We start from the raw sequence: 14597 nt of genomic DNA on the forward strand, positions 1-14597 counted from the left end.
GATACGAGGTTCAAGGACACTCTATTCTATCTTATCCTCTTGCTTTGCTTTTGCTTTTACCTCGACATCGACCTCGAGAACGTCGATCCCAGCACCTCATACAATTCAAATTCGAATACGATCTGCTGCTCTGCACAACGTAACGTAACTTACAATGGACCCTTCTTCCAGCACCAGCACCACTACAAGCACGAGCGCGAATACAGGCGCAGGGACAGACAAACTCCTCGTTGAACAACACGTCGCGTATATCCAGAAACTCGGCGAGGTGCGTTAGCGGTGCTCGTGTCGTCCACTTGCGTCTCGCGTCTCGTTCTCGGTATCATTCTCGTTGCTGACTCCCTCTCCTCCTCCACTTCTATTCAAATTCCGTTTGTGTTTGGTATCGCAACCATCACCACCTTTCCGTTCCCGTTCCCCTCTTCCTCTTCGTCTTTCTCATCCTCATCCTCCTCATCCTGCACCCACGAAACCTCTCTCTCTCTCTCCCCTCCCCCCTCTCTCTCACACACAGAACAAAGACGACCTCACATACCACCTCACCGCGCACCTCCGCCTCAACGCCGTCTACTGGGGCTTCACGGCCCTCTCGATCCTCGGCCGCCCCGACGCGCTCGACCGCGAGGAGATGATTGGGTTTGTGATGAATTGTTGGGATGAGGAGGCTGGTGAGTTTTTTTTGAGTTTTTGGGTTTTTTAGGGGTTTTGGGTTTTTGGGGGGTTGGGATTTCGGATTTGAGAGCTTGGATTGGAGAGTTTGGATAGATGATGGTGGATGGAGCATGGGATGATCAATAACCTTCTAATTTCCCCTTCCCTTCCCTTCCCTTCCTTTCTTTTCCACTTTCATTTTTCATTTTTCTTTTCAACCCGCTTTCTAATCCAACTACTAACTAACTCACCCACCCACCCACACACTCACTCACTCGCACCCTCACTCATATGCACACAGGCGCATTCGGCGCCCACCCAGGCCACGACGCGCACCTCCTATCCACACTCAGCGCGATTCAGATTTTGGTGATGCAGGATGCGATGGAGAGGGTTGATGTAGAGCGGGTTGTTAATTGTGCGTATGATTTTTTTTGGGTGTGGCTTTTTTTGGTTTGCGTTTTGGCTTATCTTATGTCATGTCATCTCAAATCTCACTTTGGCTCGCGCTCGATAATCGACCTCACACAAAACCAAAAAAAAAAAAAACTGCAACACCTAACCCACCCAATATATATAAAAAAAGTCATACTCTCCCTACAACACCCATCCGGCACATTCACAGGCGACCGATTTGGCGAGCAGGACACGCGGTTTTTGTATTGTGCGGTTAATGCGTTGTCGCTGCTTGGGAGGCTTGATGCGTTGGATGAGGGTGTGCTTGGCGAGGGTGTGTTGGGTGAGGAGGGTGTGGTGGATGAGGAGGGTGTGGTGGATGGAGAGGAAGAGGAAAAGGGGAAGGGCAGGGGGGAGGGGAGGGAAAAGGGGAGAGAGAAGGGCAAGGGCAAGGAGAAGGTAGTGGAGTATTTGCAAAGGTGTAGGAATTATGATGGTGGGTTTGGAAGGAAAGTTGGTGCGGAGAGTCATTCGGCGCAAGGTGAGATTTAGTTTTTGTTTTTTTGTTTTTTCTTGGTTTTCTTGTTTTTTTTATTTTGACGTTGACTTTAAACTGATCTTTCTCCTCTTTCTACTCTTTCACTCCTTTTTTTGTGTATGTGTACATGTGTGCGTGCGAACAGTATTCGTATGCGTAGCGGCCCTCGCGATCCTCGACAGACTTGACGTAGTAGACGTTGACACGCTCGCGTTTTGGTTGGCGGAGAGGCAGCTTCCTAATGGGGGGTTGAATGGGAGGCCTGAGAAGTTGGAGGATGTGAGTTTTTTTGTTTTTTTTTTTCTCTTCTTCTTCTTCTTCTTCTTCTTCTGCTTTTTTTTGTGGTTTTGGTTGGGTTGGGGTTTTTTGGGTTTTTTTGGGGGGTTGGGGCGCACGCGAGCGCGCGCGAGTTCGTTCGTTCGTTCGCGTTCGTGTCGATGAACTGCACACTGCACAACTACTTCTTCATTTTAACCTTCTTTTTATCATTATTATTATTAACATTGCACCCAAAAAAACACTATACTAACACCTCCCCCCTCCTCTTCCTACCCCCTCCTCCTCTTACCCCCTCATCTCTCATCTTACCCCTCTCATAAAAATCTTACCGTCTCTCTCTCTCAAAACCAATAACCACGCTAACCACGCTAACAATAATAAAAACGCTAACAATAATAATAAAAACCAGGTATGCTACAGCTTCTGGGTCCTCTCCGCGCTCTCGATCCTTAACAAGCTTTCGTGGATCGATGAGGACAAGTTGACGGGGTTTATTTTGTCTGCGCAGGTGAGTTTGTGGATGTTTGTGTGTGTGTGTGTGTGTGGATGTGGGCGTGGATGGGGATGGGGAAGATGCAAGTGCGGAAATGCTGATGATTATGGCTTTTTCTCTTTTTTTTTTTTTTGATTGGATCTTTCGTTTTCTTGAATACGATTGCGATTACGACTGTGACTTCGACTTCGACTCGACTTCGACTATGACTACGACTACGACCTACGAACACAACTATAAACACGAATACGAAAACGGTTATGGACGCGGTCATTCGGTGTCTTTCGCTCATCTTCTCGTCTTAACTTTTTCTTGTTCTTGTTACCTTTTTTACGGTAACTGCGATCGGCGCCGTTTGTTGCACACGCACACGCACCCCGCACACGCACGCTTGCACACGAACGCACAACACGCGCTCCCGCAAATACTCGCACGCGATCATACTCACGCACACGAACGCTCGCTCACGCGATCGTACGCGCTCAGAACGCAGAAAGCGGCGGAATCGCGGATAGGCCAGGGGATATGGTCGATGTGTTTCATACCCATTTCGGGATTGCTGGTGAGTTTTTTTTTTTTTTGCGCGCGTTTTCGCTTCGTTTTTGGTTTTGTTTTTGTTTTGTGTTTTGGTTTTTGGGTTTTGGTTTTTGGGGGTTTGGGGTTTGGGTTTTGGGTTTTCGGGGTTTGGATGGACTGTGCTGGACTGGGACTTTTTTGTGCGCGGGTGCGGCTACGGCTGTGCGATGCCGATGCGTGCAAGATGCGTGCAAGATGCGAAGATGCGCGGATGAGCATGAATGTGTGGTCTTTGTGCTGTGTTTGTGGTTTTTGTGGTTTTTGTGGAACTGAAACTGACTCGAATCGCCTTTTACCTCTTTGTCCCTTTCGTTTCCGTTTCCGTTTCCGTTTCCGTTTTCGTGGCTGTATATCACGCTAATCACTTTCCACCCCCACCCGCAACCCCCTTCCATCCCCCCCCCAACAAAACAAAACAACATCAAACCCAAAAAGGTCTATCGATATTGGGATACCCGGGCCTTGTGGACCTCGACCCTGTGTATTGTATGCCTGCGCATGTTATTGAGCGGCGTGGGTTGAGGAAGGGGTGGAAGGCGCTTGAGAGGCGGGTTGGTTGAGATGGGTTGCTTGGTTGAGAAGCGGGTTGGTTGAGAGGCGGGGTGTGTGTGTGGAGTTGAGTGAGTCATGTTTTGTGTGGATGGAGTCATGTTTTGGGGGTGTAGAGCGGGCATGGATGAGGCGGAGATCAGGAGATTATGAGGCGGGCGGGAATGAGGCGCGCATGAGGCATGAGGCAAGGCGGTGAGGCGGTGAGGCGCGTTAGGAAGGCTGAGGAGACGATATGGGGATCCCGCATCCGCAGCGTGTATTGTGTATGTTTACATTGTCATTGTTGTTGTGCTGTGTGGAAGTGAGACGCGAGATAAAGGGGTTTAACGTTTGGGATTAGGGGCTAGTTAGGAGACAATGGCGAATGACATGACAATGATAATGATATTAATAATGACACGCCACCGTGGTATCGTGGCCGGCCCCGTGATCGCGTCGAGCCGCGAGCGGCGCGGTGAGGCCGGGAGGTTGGGAGGCTCCGGCAGTGTTTGGGACTCTGGAGGCCGAGGGGTTAATATTGGTATTAGTATTAGTAATCAATGATAAATTATGCAATGGCCTTGTTATGGTATGTGAAGGCCCGAAACGGCAACGGCCACGGATCCGGATATGGGCGGATCCGGGATGAGTCAGTTTTGAGTGGCAGTGGCCAGTGGGCGTGGCCAGTTAGTGGCCTAGTGTGCGATGGCGATGGCGATGGCCATGCGGCGCCGAGTCATGTTGTATATGACATATGTGTCCCCATTGTCTCTCGGCGTTTCTTGCAATTCGCGAGGGGGGCGGGGAAAAAGGGGGGGGTTTGTGGTTTGGAGTTGTTCCCACGGTGATTTGTAACGGCCACGGGGACTGACTGACGAGCGAGCACGGGTACGGGTTGACGGTAACGTTACAACCCTTACGACCACTTGCTTCTTACTACTATACCAGTGTTATCTGGTTTGTTGCTCTTGTCTTTATCTTTATCTTTGTCTTTATCCTAGTCCTGGATACTTGTGTTCTACCAAGACCGGTGACCTGTGACTGGTGGCCAGTGGGATTTGGGTTCATTGTCCTGTCCTGTGGGTTTTGTCAGCTGGGATAAAGACTCGGAGCAGGAGCAGCGGGGACGATTACGTTACGGGTTGTGTTTGCGGACGAGAGGATTCCGACTCGATTCGACACGACTTGATTCGACTCGAATTCGATGGCGACGGGGTATGGTCGTGGTTATAGTTATTGTGCGGGTGCAGGCGGGGGAGGGAGAGCGAGTGCCGGTGCCACTCCGGGCGGAAATGGAGGCAGAGCCACTGGACAATCGAATGTGAATGCGGATGTGAATGGCGATGATGGCACGAATGGGACAATAGATCTACAGGGGGGCCGTTATGAGTCTGACTATAAGAGGCCCGCTGTTGCGCTTTTGTCGGGTTCCCTTTCTCCTTCTCCGTTTGCTTTTGGTTTTGCGCCTTGCTCTGATACTACGACTACGACTACGACTACGACTTCTACACCAACGACTACAGCGAATATTGCTGCTACACCGATGATACCGACGCAGAAGACAGCTTCGTCATTGTGCCCCGATATGGATATGGATACGGGTATGGGCATGGATATGGATATAGATACGATTCCCGCCTTGTCCGCTTCCGCTTCTGCATCCAGTTCTAAATCCACAGTACCTTCCACATCCACATCCACATCTACGTCCTCGCCATCATCATCCTCTTCCTCATCATCATCATCTACAACAACTCCCTCTTCATCCATATCCACCTCCTCACCATCATCATCAACAACGACAACACTACCACAAACATCCACATCCACGACAACAACGACAACAACATCAACATCCCGCTTCCCAACATGGCGCACCCTCGGTAAATTCGCAGCAGCAGCAGCAGCTATGACCCTCCCACTCCCCGCGCTCGGCGAGCGCTTCCGCTCAAAGTCGGAGCCTGCCCAGGTCCATCCTCATCCCCATCCCCATCCCCATCCTCATAATCATCCGTTGTCTTCGCCGCCGCCGATGGTGAGCGAGGACGTGGAGATGGGAGATGCGCGTGCGCGTGTGCGGGACGAGGTTGGGGGTGGGTTTAGGAGGGCGAGTAGTGAGAGTGCGGCGGCGGCGCGTGCGCGTGGTGCGCGTGTAAGTGGGGGGAGAAGGAGGTTTGATGTGAGTCTTTTGCTTTGCTTTGCTTTGATTTCTTTTCGTCTGTGCTTTGCTCTTTGCTCGCTTTGATTTTTTGTTTCGTGCTCGCTTTGATTTTTCTGTTCTTTGCTCGCTTGTTTTTTACTTTTTTTCATTTCATTTTTTTTTTTTGCTCCCCCCGCTCGAAGCATACCGACGCTTTTCATGCCATCCTTTTCCTTCTTGATTACACCGCCGTTGTTCACCCTTCACCGTTCAACGTCCAACGTCCAATTGCTGTCATCCTTTTTGTTGGCTCTGCGATGGTATTTTTGGATTTGGATTTGGATTTTGGGATATGACTAATTTCCATTTTTTTCACTCTGTTCTTCTTCCTATTTTCTATTCCTATTCTTGTTCCTGTTATTATTATGCCTATTATTGAATCGTATGCCTATCACCGATGGTTCGATCCATTCGCTATGTCGCTTGACATCATCCATCATTTATCATCGCGCTTCTGTTGTCCCTCATCGCGTGTCGCTCGTTGATCCCGCGTTGATTTCTTTTTGTTGTTGTTGTTGGTGGTGGTTTTTGATTTTTTTTTCTTGTTTCTTCATTGTTCTTATTCTTGGTTTTGTTGTTATGGTTTTGTTTGGCTTTACTCTGATTTGATTGCCTCACTTCTATTACTTCTTCACTCCAACGCTTAACTTTAATTTTACTTGTTCACTCCCAACTCCCAACTCCAACTCTTTCACTTGTGCTTTGATACTGACTCCACCCTTTGTCTCTACAGGACCCAATGCCTAGCGTAACAGAGTCCACAGAATCACCAGCAACAGAATCAACAGAGTCCACAGATAGCGAAGACGAGGCGTGTGCGGTCGAAGCGCAGATTTTCGGGCCTGTTTCTCCTATCAAGTCCAAGGCCAAGGCCAAGTCCGAATCCAAGGCCAACGTCAAGTCCAAGGCCAACGCAAACGCAAACGCAAATGCGAATGTGAATGCGAACCGCAAAAGCAAAAGCAAAAGCAAAAATGACATCGGCGGGAATGGCCAGGCACGCGAAGAGGAGGATACCGATACCGATACAGACACGGACACCGACACCGAGAACGAGGAGCAGGAGGAGCAGGAGGAGCAGGAGGAGGATTGGGCGGCGCACTATGATTATCCGCAGTCGCAGCTTCCGCGGTTCCCTGATGAGATTGAGAAGATTGAGAATCAGGGTGTGTCGGTGGTGGTGGTTGAGCAGGCGTCCGAACAAGAACAGCAGCAGCAACGACATGCGTCGTCATCGCCATCGCAATCGCAATCACAACCACAACCTCAAACGCAAACGCAAACCCAAACGCAAACCCAATCCCACCACCAACCACAACCCCAACAACAACTAACCCGCACCATCTCAAACGCATCCACCGAAGTATTCGACACGCCCCCCGAAGATGTGATGCGCAACCTTGTACGGCGCGGCATCCGGATTCGGGATTTTGCGTATGTGCGTGGGTCGAGGGCGCATTTTCATGCGGGGTTTGATGGGGAGGGGGTGGGGGTTGGAGAATCGAGTGAGGAAGGGGGTAGGGATGTGGGAAGGGATGTGGGAAGGGATGGGAGTAGGGAGAAGGAGAGGGAAAGGGAGAAGGAGAGGGAAAGGGAGAAGGAGAAGGAGAGAGCGGAAGAGCGTATAAGGCGGATGAATACGCAGCCTGCGGCTGAGATATTCGATCCTATCAAGGCGCTCTCCGAGTGCGATTATAGATGGTGGGTCGTCCCTGCCCCTGCCCCTGCGCCGTCGTCCACATCAACATCAACATCAACGTATTCGGCGGCGCAAGCACCAGCACAACCACAAACGCAAGGACAACCGCAAGGACAACTAGCACCAGCACCACAGGCGCCGAGACAACGCAAGTACGCAGTACCAGGTAAAACGCTCCGACGCCTTTTGGATATAGGGTGGCTGTCGCATGAGGAGCTCCGCGCGAGAGGGGACGAGAAGGATTGGGAGAGTTTGAGGGTTTATGATGAGCGTGTGAGGGCGTCTTTGGGGGTGTATGCCTCGGCTTGTATGTCTTCTGCTGGTGGTGGTGGTTCTGGTGCTGGTTCTGTGGGCAAAACAGGAAAAGCATCGGTATATGAAGGTGGAGCAGCTGCGCAGATGCAGACGCAGACGTGGGGTGGAGGCGCGTACCCTTGGAGACCGATGAAAGTGCGCGAGCGGCTTGCGGAGGGGTTGGCTGCGGGTGTAGGGACGGGTGCGGGTGCGGGGACGGGGACGGGTGCGGGGGGTGTTGTGCAGAACGGTGTGCAAGCGATCAGCGCGATGATCAGTTCCGCGCTCGGCTCTTCTTCTTCTTCTTCTTCTACCTCCTCCTCAACACCATCATCCTCGTCGTCAACATCAACTCCTTCGTCATCGTCGTCGTCAACGACAACGACAACACCATACACCCCCTGCGGCCCACCACCTACACCCGCACAGCGCCTCGCAGCGCTCAAAGCTCTCTACCCGTTCTGGAGGTATATGGACTCGACGAGGGAGAAGCAGGAGAACTTTGAGAGGTGGGAGAGGGAGAATGAGGAGAGGGTTAGAGCTGTTATTTTGGAGCGGGAGCGGGTGGGGGTGGGGGAGAGGGTGGGGGTTTGGGCTGGTGCGGTTAGTAGGAATGAGAATGCGGGTGTGGGTGCGAATGGACAGGGACAGGGACAGGGTGCGAATGGAGTGAGGAGGGGGAGCAGTAAGCGCCGACTGGATGAGCGCGAGGAAGCCGGCGATGCTCAGAGTCAGGTCGTGGAGCAGAAGCAGGAACAAAAGCAAGCGCAGAGCGAGCGGAGCCCGAAGCGTATGCGGATGACGCCTGAGCGCGAGATGCGGTCGTCGCAGTCGCAACCGTATAGACAACAATCCTTCTCACAACCCTCCTCTTCCTCTTACTCGTCGTCGTCAGCAGCGGCGGCGCAGCCACATGCGTATTACCCGCTGTTCTCCTCACAGCCCACGCCCACCTCCTCCTCCTCCTCCTCCTCCTCGTCTCATCCAACGCACCAGTACCAACAATCCCAACCCGCGTACCCACACTCGCACTCACACTCACACTCACACTCACACTCGCATCAGTACCAGTATCCATATTCATACCCATACGCGCCGCCGCTGAAACAGTACCCAGCCCCACTGCGCTCGTACGATCCGCAGGTGTACCCGGACGCGGCGAGCGTGATAAGCGGGAGCGGGCAGCCGCGCGCGAATGATGCGTTGCCTTTGTCGCAGGAGAGTGCTTCTGGTAGAGGTCGAGGACAGGGGCAGGGAGGGGGAAGGGGCAAGAGGTTGGGGAGGGTTGATACGCCGCCTTTTGATGGCGATGGCGATGGCGATGGCGAGGGTCAAGGTCAGGGTCAAGAAGGAGGAGAAGGAGGAGAGGAGGGCGATGGAGTGTTTGGGTCGCAGTCGCAGGGCAGTCCAGGGCGAAAGCAGGGAGGCACGAGGCTTGTTCATCCCAAGGAGAGAAAGGCGATGCAGCGCGCGTTGAGTCGGACGCAGACGTATACCCAGCTGTGAGTCTTGTTTTTTTTTTTTTGTTTCTTTGTGGGATGGGATGGGATGGGATGCTGATGTTCTTTTTTGGTTGTAGGATTGTATGAGGATCAGGATGATGACTTGGATATATTATCGCATAACGCCTGAATATTGAATGCCGGAATGTAATACGGAAAGACGAGCGAGCGAGCAGGCAGGCAGGCGGCCAGTAGAAACAACAACAACGACGACGACGGCAAAAAACGCACACGCACACGCAATGCGGAACCTTTCTATTTTATTTTCTTCTATTTTTCTACTTTTTCTAAAGTTGGGACATTCAATGAGAATGCGAATGAGAACGTGAACGTGAACGAGAACGAGAATGGTAGAAGAAATGGTAGAAGAAATGGTAGAAGAAATAGGAAATAGCAAGGTTTGCGTGTATACGAAGCGTTAGCGGGACACTTTTTTTCTCTCTTTTTTTCTTTTTTTTTTTCTTTTTCTTTTTAATTGTTCATTCACGTTAATCATTTTTATTCTCCGTGGATTCTTGGTTTTTTTAATTACTTTATTCAATTCAAGTTTGATTCAAGTTCCCATTTTTTTCCATTTTCCATTTTTCACTTTTGCACTTTTCACTTTTCACTTTTCACTTTTCACTTTTCACTTTTCACTTTTCACTTTTCACTTTTCACTTTTCACTTTTCACTTTTCACTTTTCACTTTTCACTTTTCACTTTCATCATCATTATCCCTCAGGCCCTCATCGACATCGATCATCATCAGCAGATTTTTCATCGCATTATGAATCATGATTCACATCGCATTTTCTCATCTCGATTCGATTCGACTCGATGATTTATCGTATTTCCTCCCCCTCCTCCCCGTCCATTCCCCTTCATTTTCTTCATCCCCATCCCACTTCATCCCCTTCATCCACTTCATCCCCTTCATCCACTTCATCCCCATCCCCACCTTTATCCCATCCCCATCCCCATCCCCATTTTTTTTCTTTCTTGAAACAATTGAATATCGAGTCACTTACTATCCCGCGGATCTCCCATTTCTGAATTTTCTTTTTTCTTTTTTCTTGAATGTACCGTCGTAATCCCTCTGTGTTCTGTGTACATTGTGTTTACATTGTGTTTACAGCATTGTGTATATGAGCATGAAATTGAATTGAATAATGTAATGTATAGAATTGAGTTGAGTCGAGTTGCACGTAACGGTGTACAATGGTACATGTACATGGATTTTTTGTTACCTCTGCATGTAAGTAAGTTAAAATGTCCGGCTCCGGCTTCAGCTCCATTGACTGCTACATGGTATGATGGTAATTACAAGGATAAAGCATAAAGGACCAAGGACGGACGTCGGAGGGTTTATTGGAAGTATAAGTGACAGAAAGTATAGGTGTTTTACTATTGGAACAGTGGAAAAGTGGGATAGATAGATAGTTTGTAAACTTGTATTTTCTATAGTCTTAGCCTTAGCCTACTCTCATTACAAATTTTCAAAGTGGATTTCAAAGATTTTACAGGAGTCCAGGACTATACAGTACAGTATGGGATCAAAGCAGAGAAATGATGGATGATTCAATGAATAGTACTACAGTTACCAGTACTTGTTCATAACACCATTTACAAGTACAAGTACAACGTGTAGTGAGAAAGTGAATTATTTAAATCGAAAGCAAAGCAAAAAAAGCAAAAGCAAAGCAAAGCAAGATAGTCAAGTCATAGCGCCAAATCCAATGCATATCATGTTATATCATGTTCATGTTCTGTCATCTCATGTCATATCACATCTAGATCCCACCCTTCCCTTCCCTTCCCTAGCACACCATCCATTCTACAAATACTACCTCCATTTCTTCCTCGCTTTCTTCTGCGCCTCGGTCATCCACAGCGGCGACTGCCTCCGTGATGACGGTGAGGGTGACGATACGGATGCAGATGCAGATGCTCGCGCCATGTACACCCGCGTTGCACGCAGTGTGCGCTTTACTTTACTTTGCCGTCTCATTATCGGCGGGCCTGGATGAGTGAGTGAGGTGTGAGTGAGGGGGTGGGAGTGTGGTTGATGATTGATGAGTGAAATGTGGTAGTCGGTTAGCTAGTCATAGAAATAGGAAGCTTACAGTATGATGATCCTCACCGTAGAGCGACTCAAGCTCAGAATCCGAATTATCCGAGCCATCGTCATCGTCATCCGAGTCATCGTTGTCCGAGTCGTCCGAGTCATCGTCGTCCCAGCCGTTATCATTCGAATCATCGTCAGAAGACGTGCCTTCAGCTTCAGATTCTTCAGATTCTCTCGCGGACTCGGAAGTGTCAATGTCCATGAGCGGAAGCGGAAGAGAGCCGCGAAACGGAGCTGGAACTGTGTCGGCAGCTGTGTTGTCCGAGTCAGGGTCCGGGTCAGAGAGAAGGTAGTACATGTCGTCGTGGATGTAAAGAGCGAACATCGCGTTTGCGACCGCGTCTTCGTCTTCGTCTTTATCTTCGGCCTTGTCCTTGTCCTTGTCCTCATGTTTATTTTTATCTTTATTCTTGTCTTTATCTTTATCTTTATCTTTATCTATAAATTCAAAGTTCAAAGTTCAAAGTTCAAAGTTGCCCTCAACATCGAGGAATCAAATAATAAAATAGGACACACCTATTCGCTTGTTCGCATTCACCTTGGGCGCCTTGGGTGCAGTTGAAGCCCTGGGTATTTCGACTCGGACCTCGACGTTCTCCTCCGTCATAATACCTATATATGTCGCATCGCCGAGGTCAAGTTCGTCTACATCCCCTTCAACCACCGGCTTATCGTCTGCTGAGAGATGAGGTTTGAGGAGCGGGTACTTTTAGGGGGAGAATGTGGATATGAGGTGCGCACCGGGGGATGCTTGGAGGTGCGGGGTGTTATCAATGTCAATGTCAAGTTCGTTCAAGAATTTCAAGTATTCGTCCTCTGGATTTGTTACAGTGATTGTGCAATGCGGATAACATACCATATCATACCCATACCCGTACCATAATAGCATAACATCCACCGAGACAATTGAAATCCAAAAAAAGAAGTACAAAAGAATACACTTCCATCAGTTCCGTTGTACAAGTGATAACCAAACTCCTGCCTTTTGAGCTGCGACACACACCTAACTCTGGCTCTGGCTCGTACTCGGATTCGTAGTCGCTGCCAGTGCCAATCGAGTCGTCGAGATCGAACAGTGACATCACTGATCAGTGATCACTAGCAGCAGCAGTAGTAGTAGTAGTAATAGTAATAGTAGGAGAGCAGCAGAGAGCAGTCAGCAGAAAGTGAAAGTCCGTTCGCTAGAAATCAGGATACCACGGCACCCTGAACGATTGAAAATTCCAAGACTTGAACACAGCTATGAATTATTTGATGTCGATTTTAGCGATCGACCTAGGGCTAGTATGTAGTCTCTAGTCTCGTCGCTCGAGGACCGAGGTAGCCACCTTGGAGCAGCAGACAGCCTGAGGCGCGGAAACGAAGCAAACCGGAAGCCCCTAACTAAAATAAAGGTTGTTAAATGCCGGTTATGCGGAGATTGAATATATTGAAATTTATTATGTAATATTATTAGTTTATTTTTGAGCCTAGGGGCTCTCAAACTTCTCAATTCGCCCACAAGTGCTTACTGCTCAGTTGGCTGTTCTGGTATTTATTTGTATTGTGCTGGGGCAACTATGATTGAGCTGACGGCGTAAGAACACACGCTGGTGAAGAGCAACTTCATGGCGGTCGCGTCGCGTCGCAGGTGCCCGCATCAGGAAAACAGGCGAGGAATAGAACAAATAGAACTAGCAAAAATATTTAATTATATTTAATATATTGATTCTATTTGTTTATTTGTCGAAATAGATCTAAGCCCTCTGATCGGATTGCAAATCGACGTTTAGAAATATATGCCATGTCGGAAACTATTTCAACTGGTAGAAACGGCACTACAGGTATTTCTAGCATGCACTTATAGAGGAAGTAGAATTTGAGATATAATCAAATAGAACATTGCTTGAATTGAATAGATTTTTACATTTTTTAAGCTTCACCCAAATAGTAGAGATAGAAAATTTATATTTTGGTTAATATGTACTCAAAAACATTCATGTACTATGAGAATATCCTAAGAAAAAGCTACTATTCCTGGTTTCCTGGAAGGGTGGCATGAATTGACAACGCGCGAGGATAGCTAGAAAGCTAATCAGGTTTTGCTGAAGCTACAATAGTACATGTCAGCGAGCAATATCAACAAGAACAATAACACTCACAGCCTAGCAGACGGCGGCGGTGTTGTCTGTAGTTGTAGGAGTGGGGTAGTTAGGAAGGTGGAAGGAATGCACGTACCTCACTCAAAGCCGAGCAGAGATGGCGGTGGTGCGATCTGTAATTGTAGGAGTAGGGTGGTAAGTTAAGGGAGGTGGAGAATGCACGTACCTCACTCGCAGCCGAGCAGAGACGGCGGTGGTGTCATCTGTAGTTGTAGGAGTAGGGTGGCAAGTTGAGGGAGGTGGAAGGAATGCACGTACCTTGTTGGCCTCCCCTCACGACTCTCACGCGCCCTTTGTCATGTTTACAGCTGCGGTGAACACATCGTGTTGTTGCATCAGGCGTCGTCCGAGTCGTGTCTTCATTGCGTTGCGACGGTTGTGCATACGTAGGAGATGGTGGTAAGTTGGGACTTGTGTTGAACGTGAAAAACGCGGGATGGCTTGTAAGTCGGAGTTTGAACATTTGATCGAAAAATTAAATCGGATCACTTGTCGGGTGAATAAATATTTCGGCCGCGCCAAGTCCGCGGAGAGATGAATCCGACAAGTGCTCCTCCAACGGAGGAGCAATCCATACCCGCTGCGCTTTGTCGGGGTCATTTTGCTGTATCCGTAGTTGAATCTGGTTTCGCATTCAAGTTGGTGATGAGTCGTTTATCGGCTTGATTTTGTGTCGTGACCGCGTTGTCGGGATAATTTGGGTGTTAAACATTTAATAGTTTGTGTCACCTTTGTGGTGTGGCGGTTATGTCTGACAGTTGTAATGACCTTTTTTGTAAGGTTACGCGTTCGATCCTGCACGAGCGTCGTTTTTCTGGACTTGATAGAAATATAACTCACCCCTGTAAAACATGGAAAAAAATTCGTTGAATAGGATTTGATAGGAAATTTTCATGTAGTTGATAACATTTAGAGAAAAATTGTTAGATAGAAAATGGTACATTATGTGGACTATCCCTTCTATATCTTATATCTCTTCTAATCCTCGCCTGTTTTCCTGATGCGGGGTGAACGCGCGCCTGGCGCGGTCCAGCTGACAGACACCAGTGAGTATGATTAAATCCCTGGTATATGCATAAAGCGTGTTACTTAAATGATGTGAGAGCTGAATACTGCTGCGCAGTGGATGAATTTTTCTTTCTTTCTTTCTCCTTCAGCTGTTCGACTCTAGATTTAATTTGACTGGGACA

General features: G+C 48.7%; 4 protein-coding genes across 4 annotated transcripts; 2 read left to right on the top strand and 2 right to left on the bottom strand.

The window, feature by feature from the left end:
* Window positions 1-154: 154 nt before the first annotated feature.
* On the top strand, window positions 155-3493 carry JR316_0012385 (Geranylgeranyl transferase type-2 subunit beta; the record flags this gene model as incomplete). Its single annotated transcript, XM_047898010.1, has 8 exons — window positions 155-268; window positions 515-668; window positions 953-1069; window positions 1238-1588; window positions 1731-1864; window positions 2274-2372; window positions 2844-2919; window positions 3369-3493. 8 exons carry the CDS (start codon window positions 155-157, stop codon window positions 3491-3493), a joined length of 1170 nt encoding a protein of 389 aa, XP_047742899.1.
* A 3804-nt stretch (window positions 3494-7297) lies between these two features.
* Window positions 7298-9163, top strand: JR316_0012386 (uncharacterized protein; the record flags this gene model as incomplete). Its single annotated transcript, XM_047898011.1, has 1 exon — window positions 7298-9163. The coding sequence occupies one exon, from the start codon at window positions 7298-7300 to the stop codon at window positions 9161-9163; it is 1866 nt and encodes a 621-aa protein (XP_047742900.1).
* Window positions 9164-10984: 1821 nt separating this feature from the next.
* Window positions 10985-12348, bottom strand: JR316_0012387 (uncharacterized protein; the record flags this gene model as incomplete). The annotated part of the gene is made up of 5 exons (XM_047898012.1): window positions 10985-11160; window positions 11282-11704; window positions 11783-11944; window positions 12008-12082; window positions 12270-12348. The coding sequence occupies 5 exons, from the start codon at window positions 12346-12348 to the stop codon at window positions 10985-10987; spliced, it is 915 nt and encodes a 304-aa protein (XP_047742901.1).
* A 992-nt stretch (window positions 12349-13340) lies between these two features.
* Window positions 13341-13870, bottom strand: JR316_0012388 (uncharacterized protein; the record flags this gene model as incomplete). The annotated part of the gene is made up of 5 exons (XM_047898013.1): window positions 13341-13356; window positions 13408-13433; window positions 13484-13520; window positions 13574-13610; window positions 13666-13870. 5 exons carry the CDS (start codon window positions 13868-13870, stop codon window positions 13341-13343), a joined length of 321 nt encoding a protein of 106 aa, XP_047742902.1.
* Window positions 13871-14597: the final 727 nt, after the last annotated feature.

The sequence above is a fragment of the Psilocybe cubensis genome, chromosome 12 (assembly GCF_017499595.1).
Source record: "Psilocybe cubensis strain MGC-MH-2018 chromosome 12, whole genome shotgun sequence".
Taxonomy (NCBI): Eukaryota; Fungi; Basidiomycota; class Agaricomycetes; order Agaricales; family Agrocybaceae; genus Psilocybe; species Psilocybe cubensis.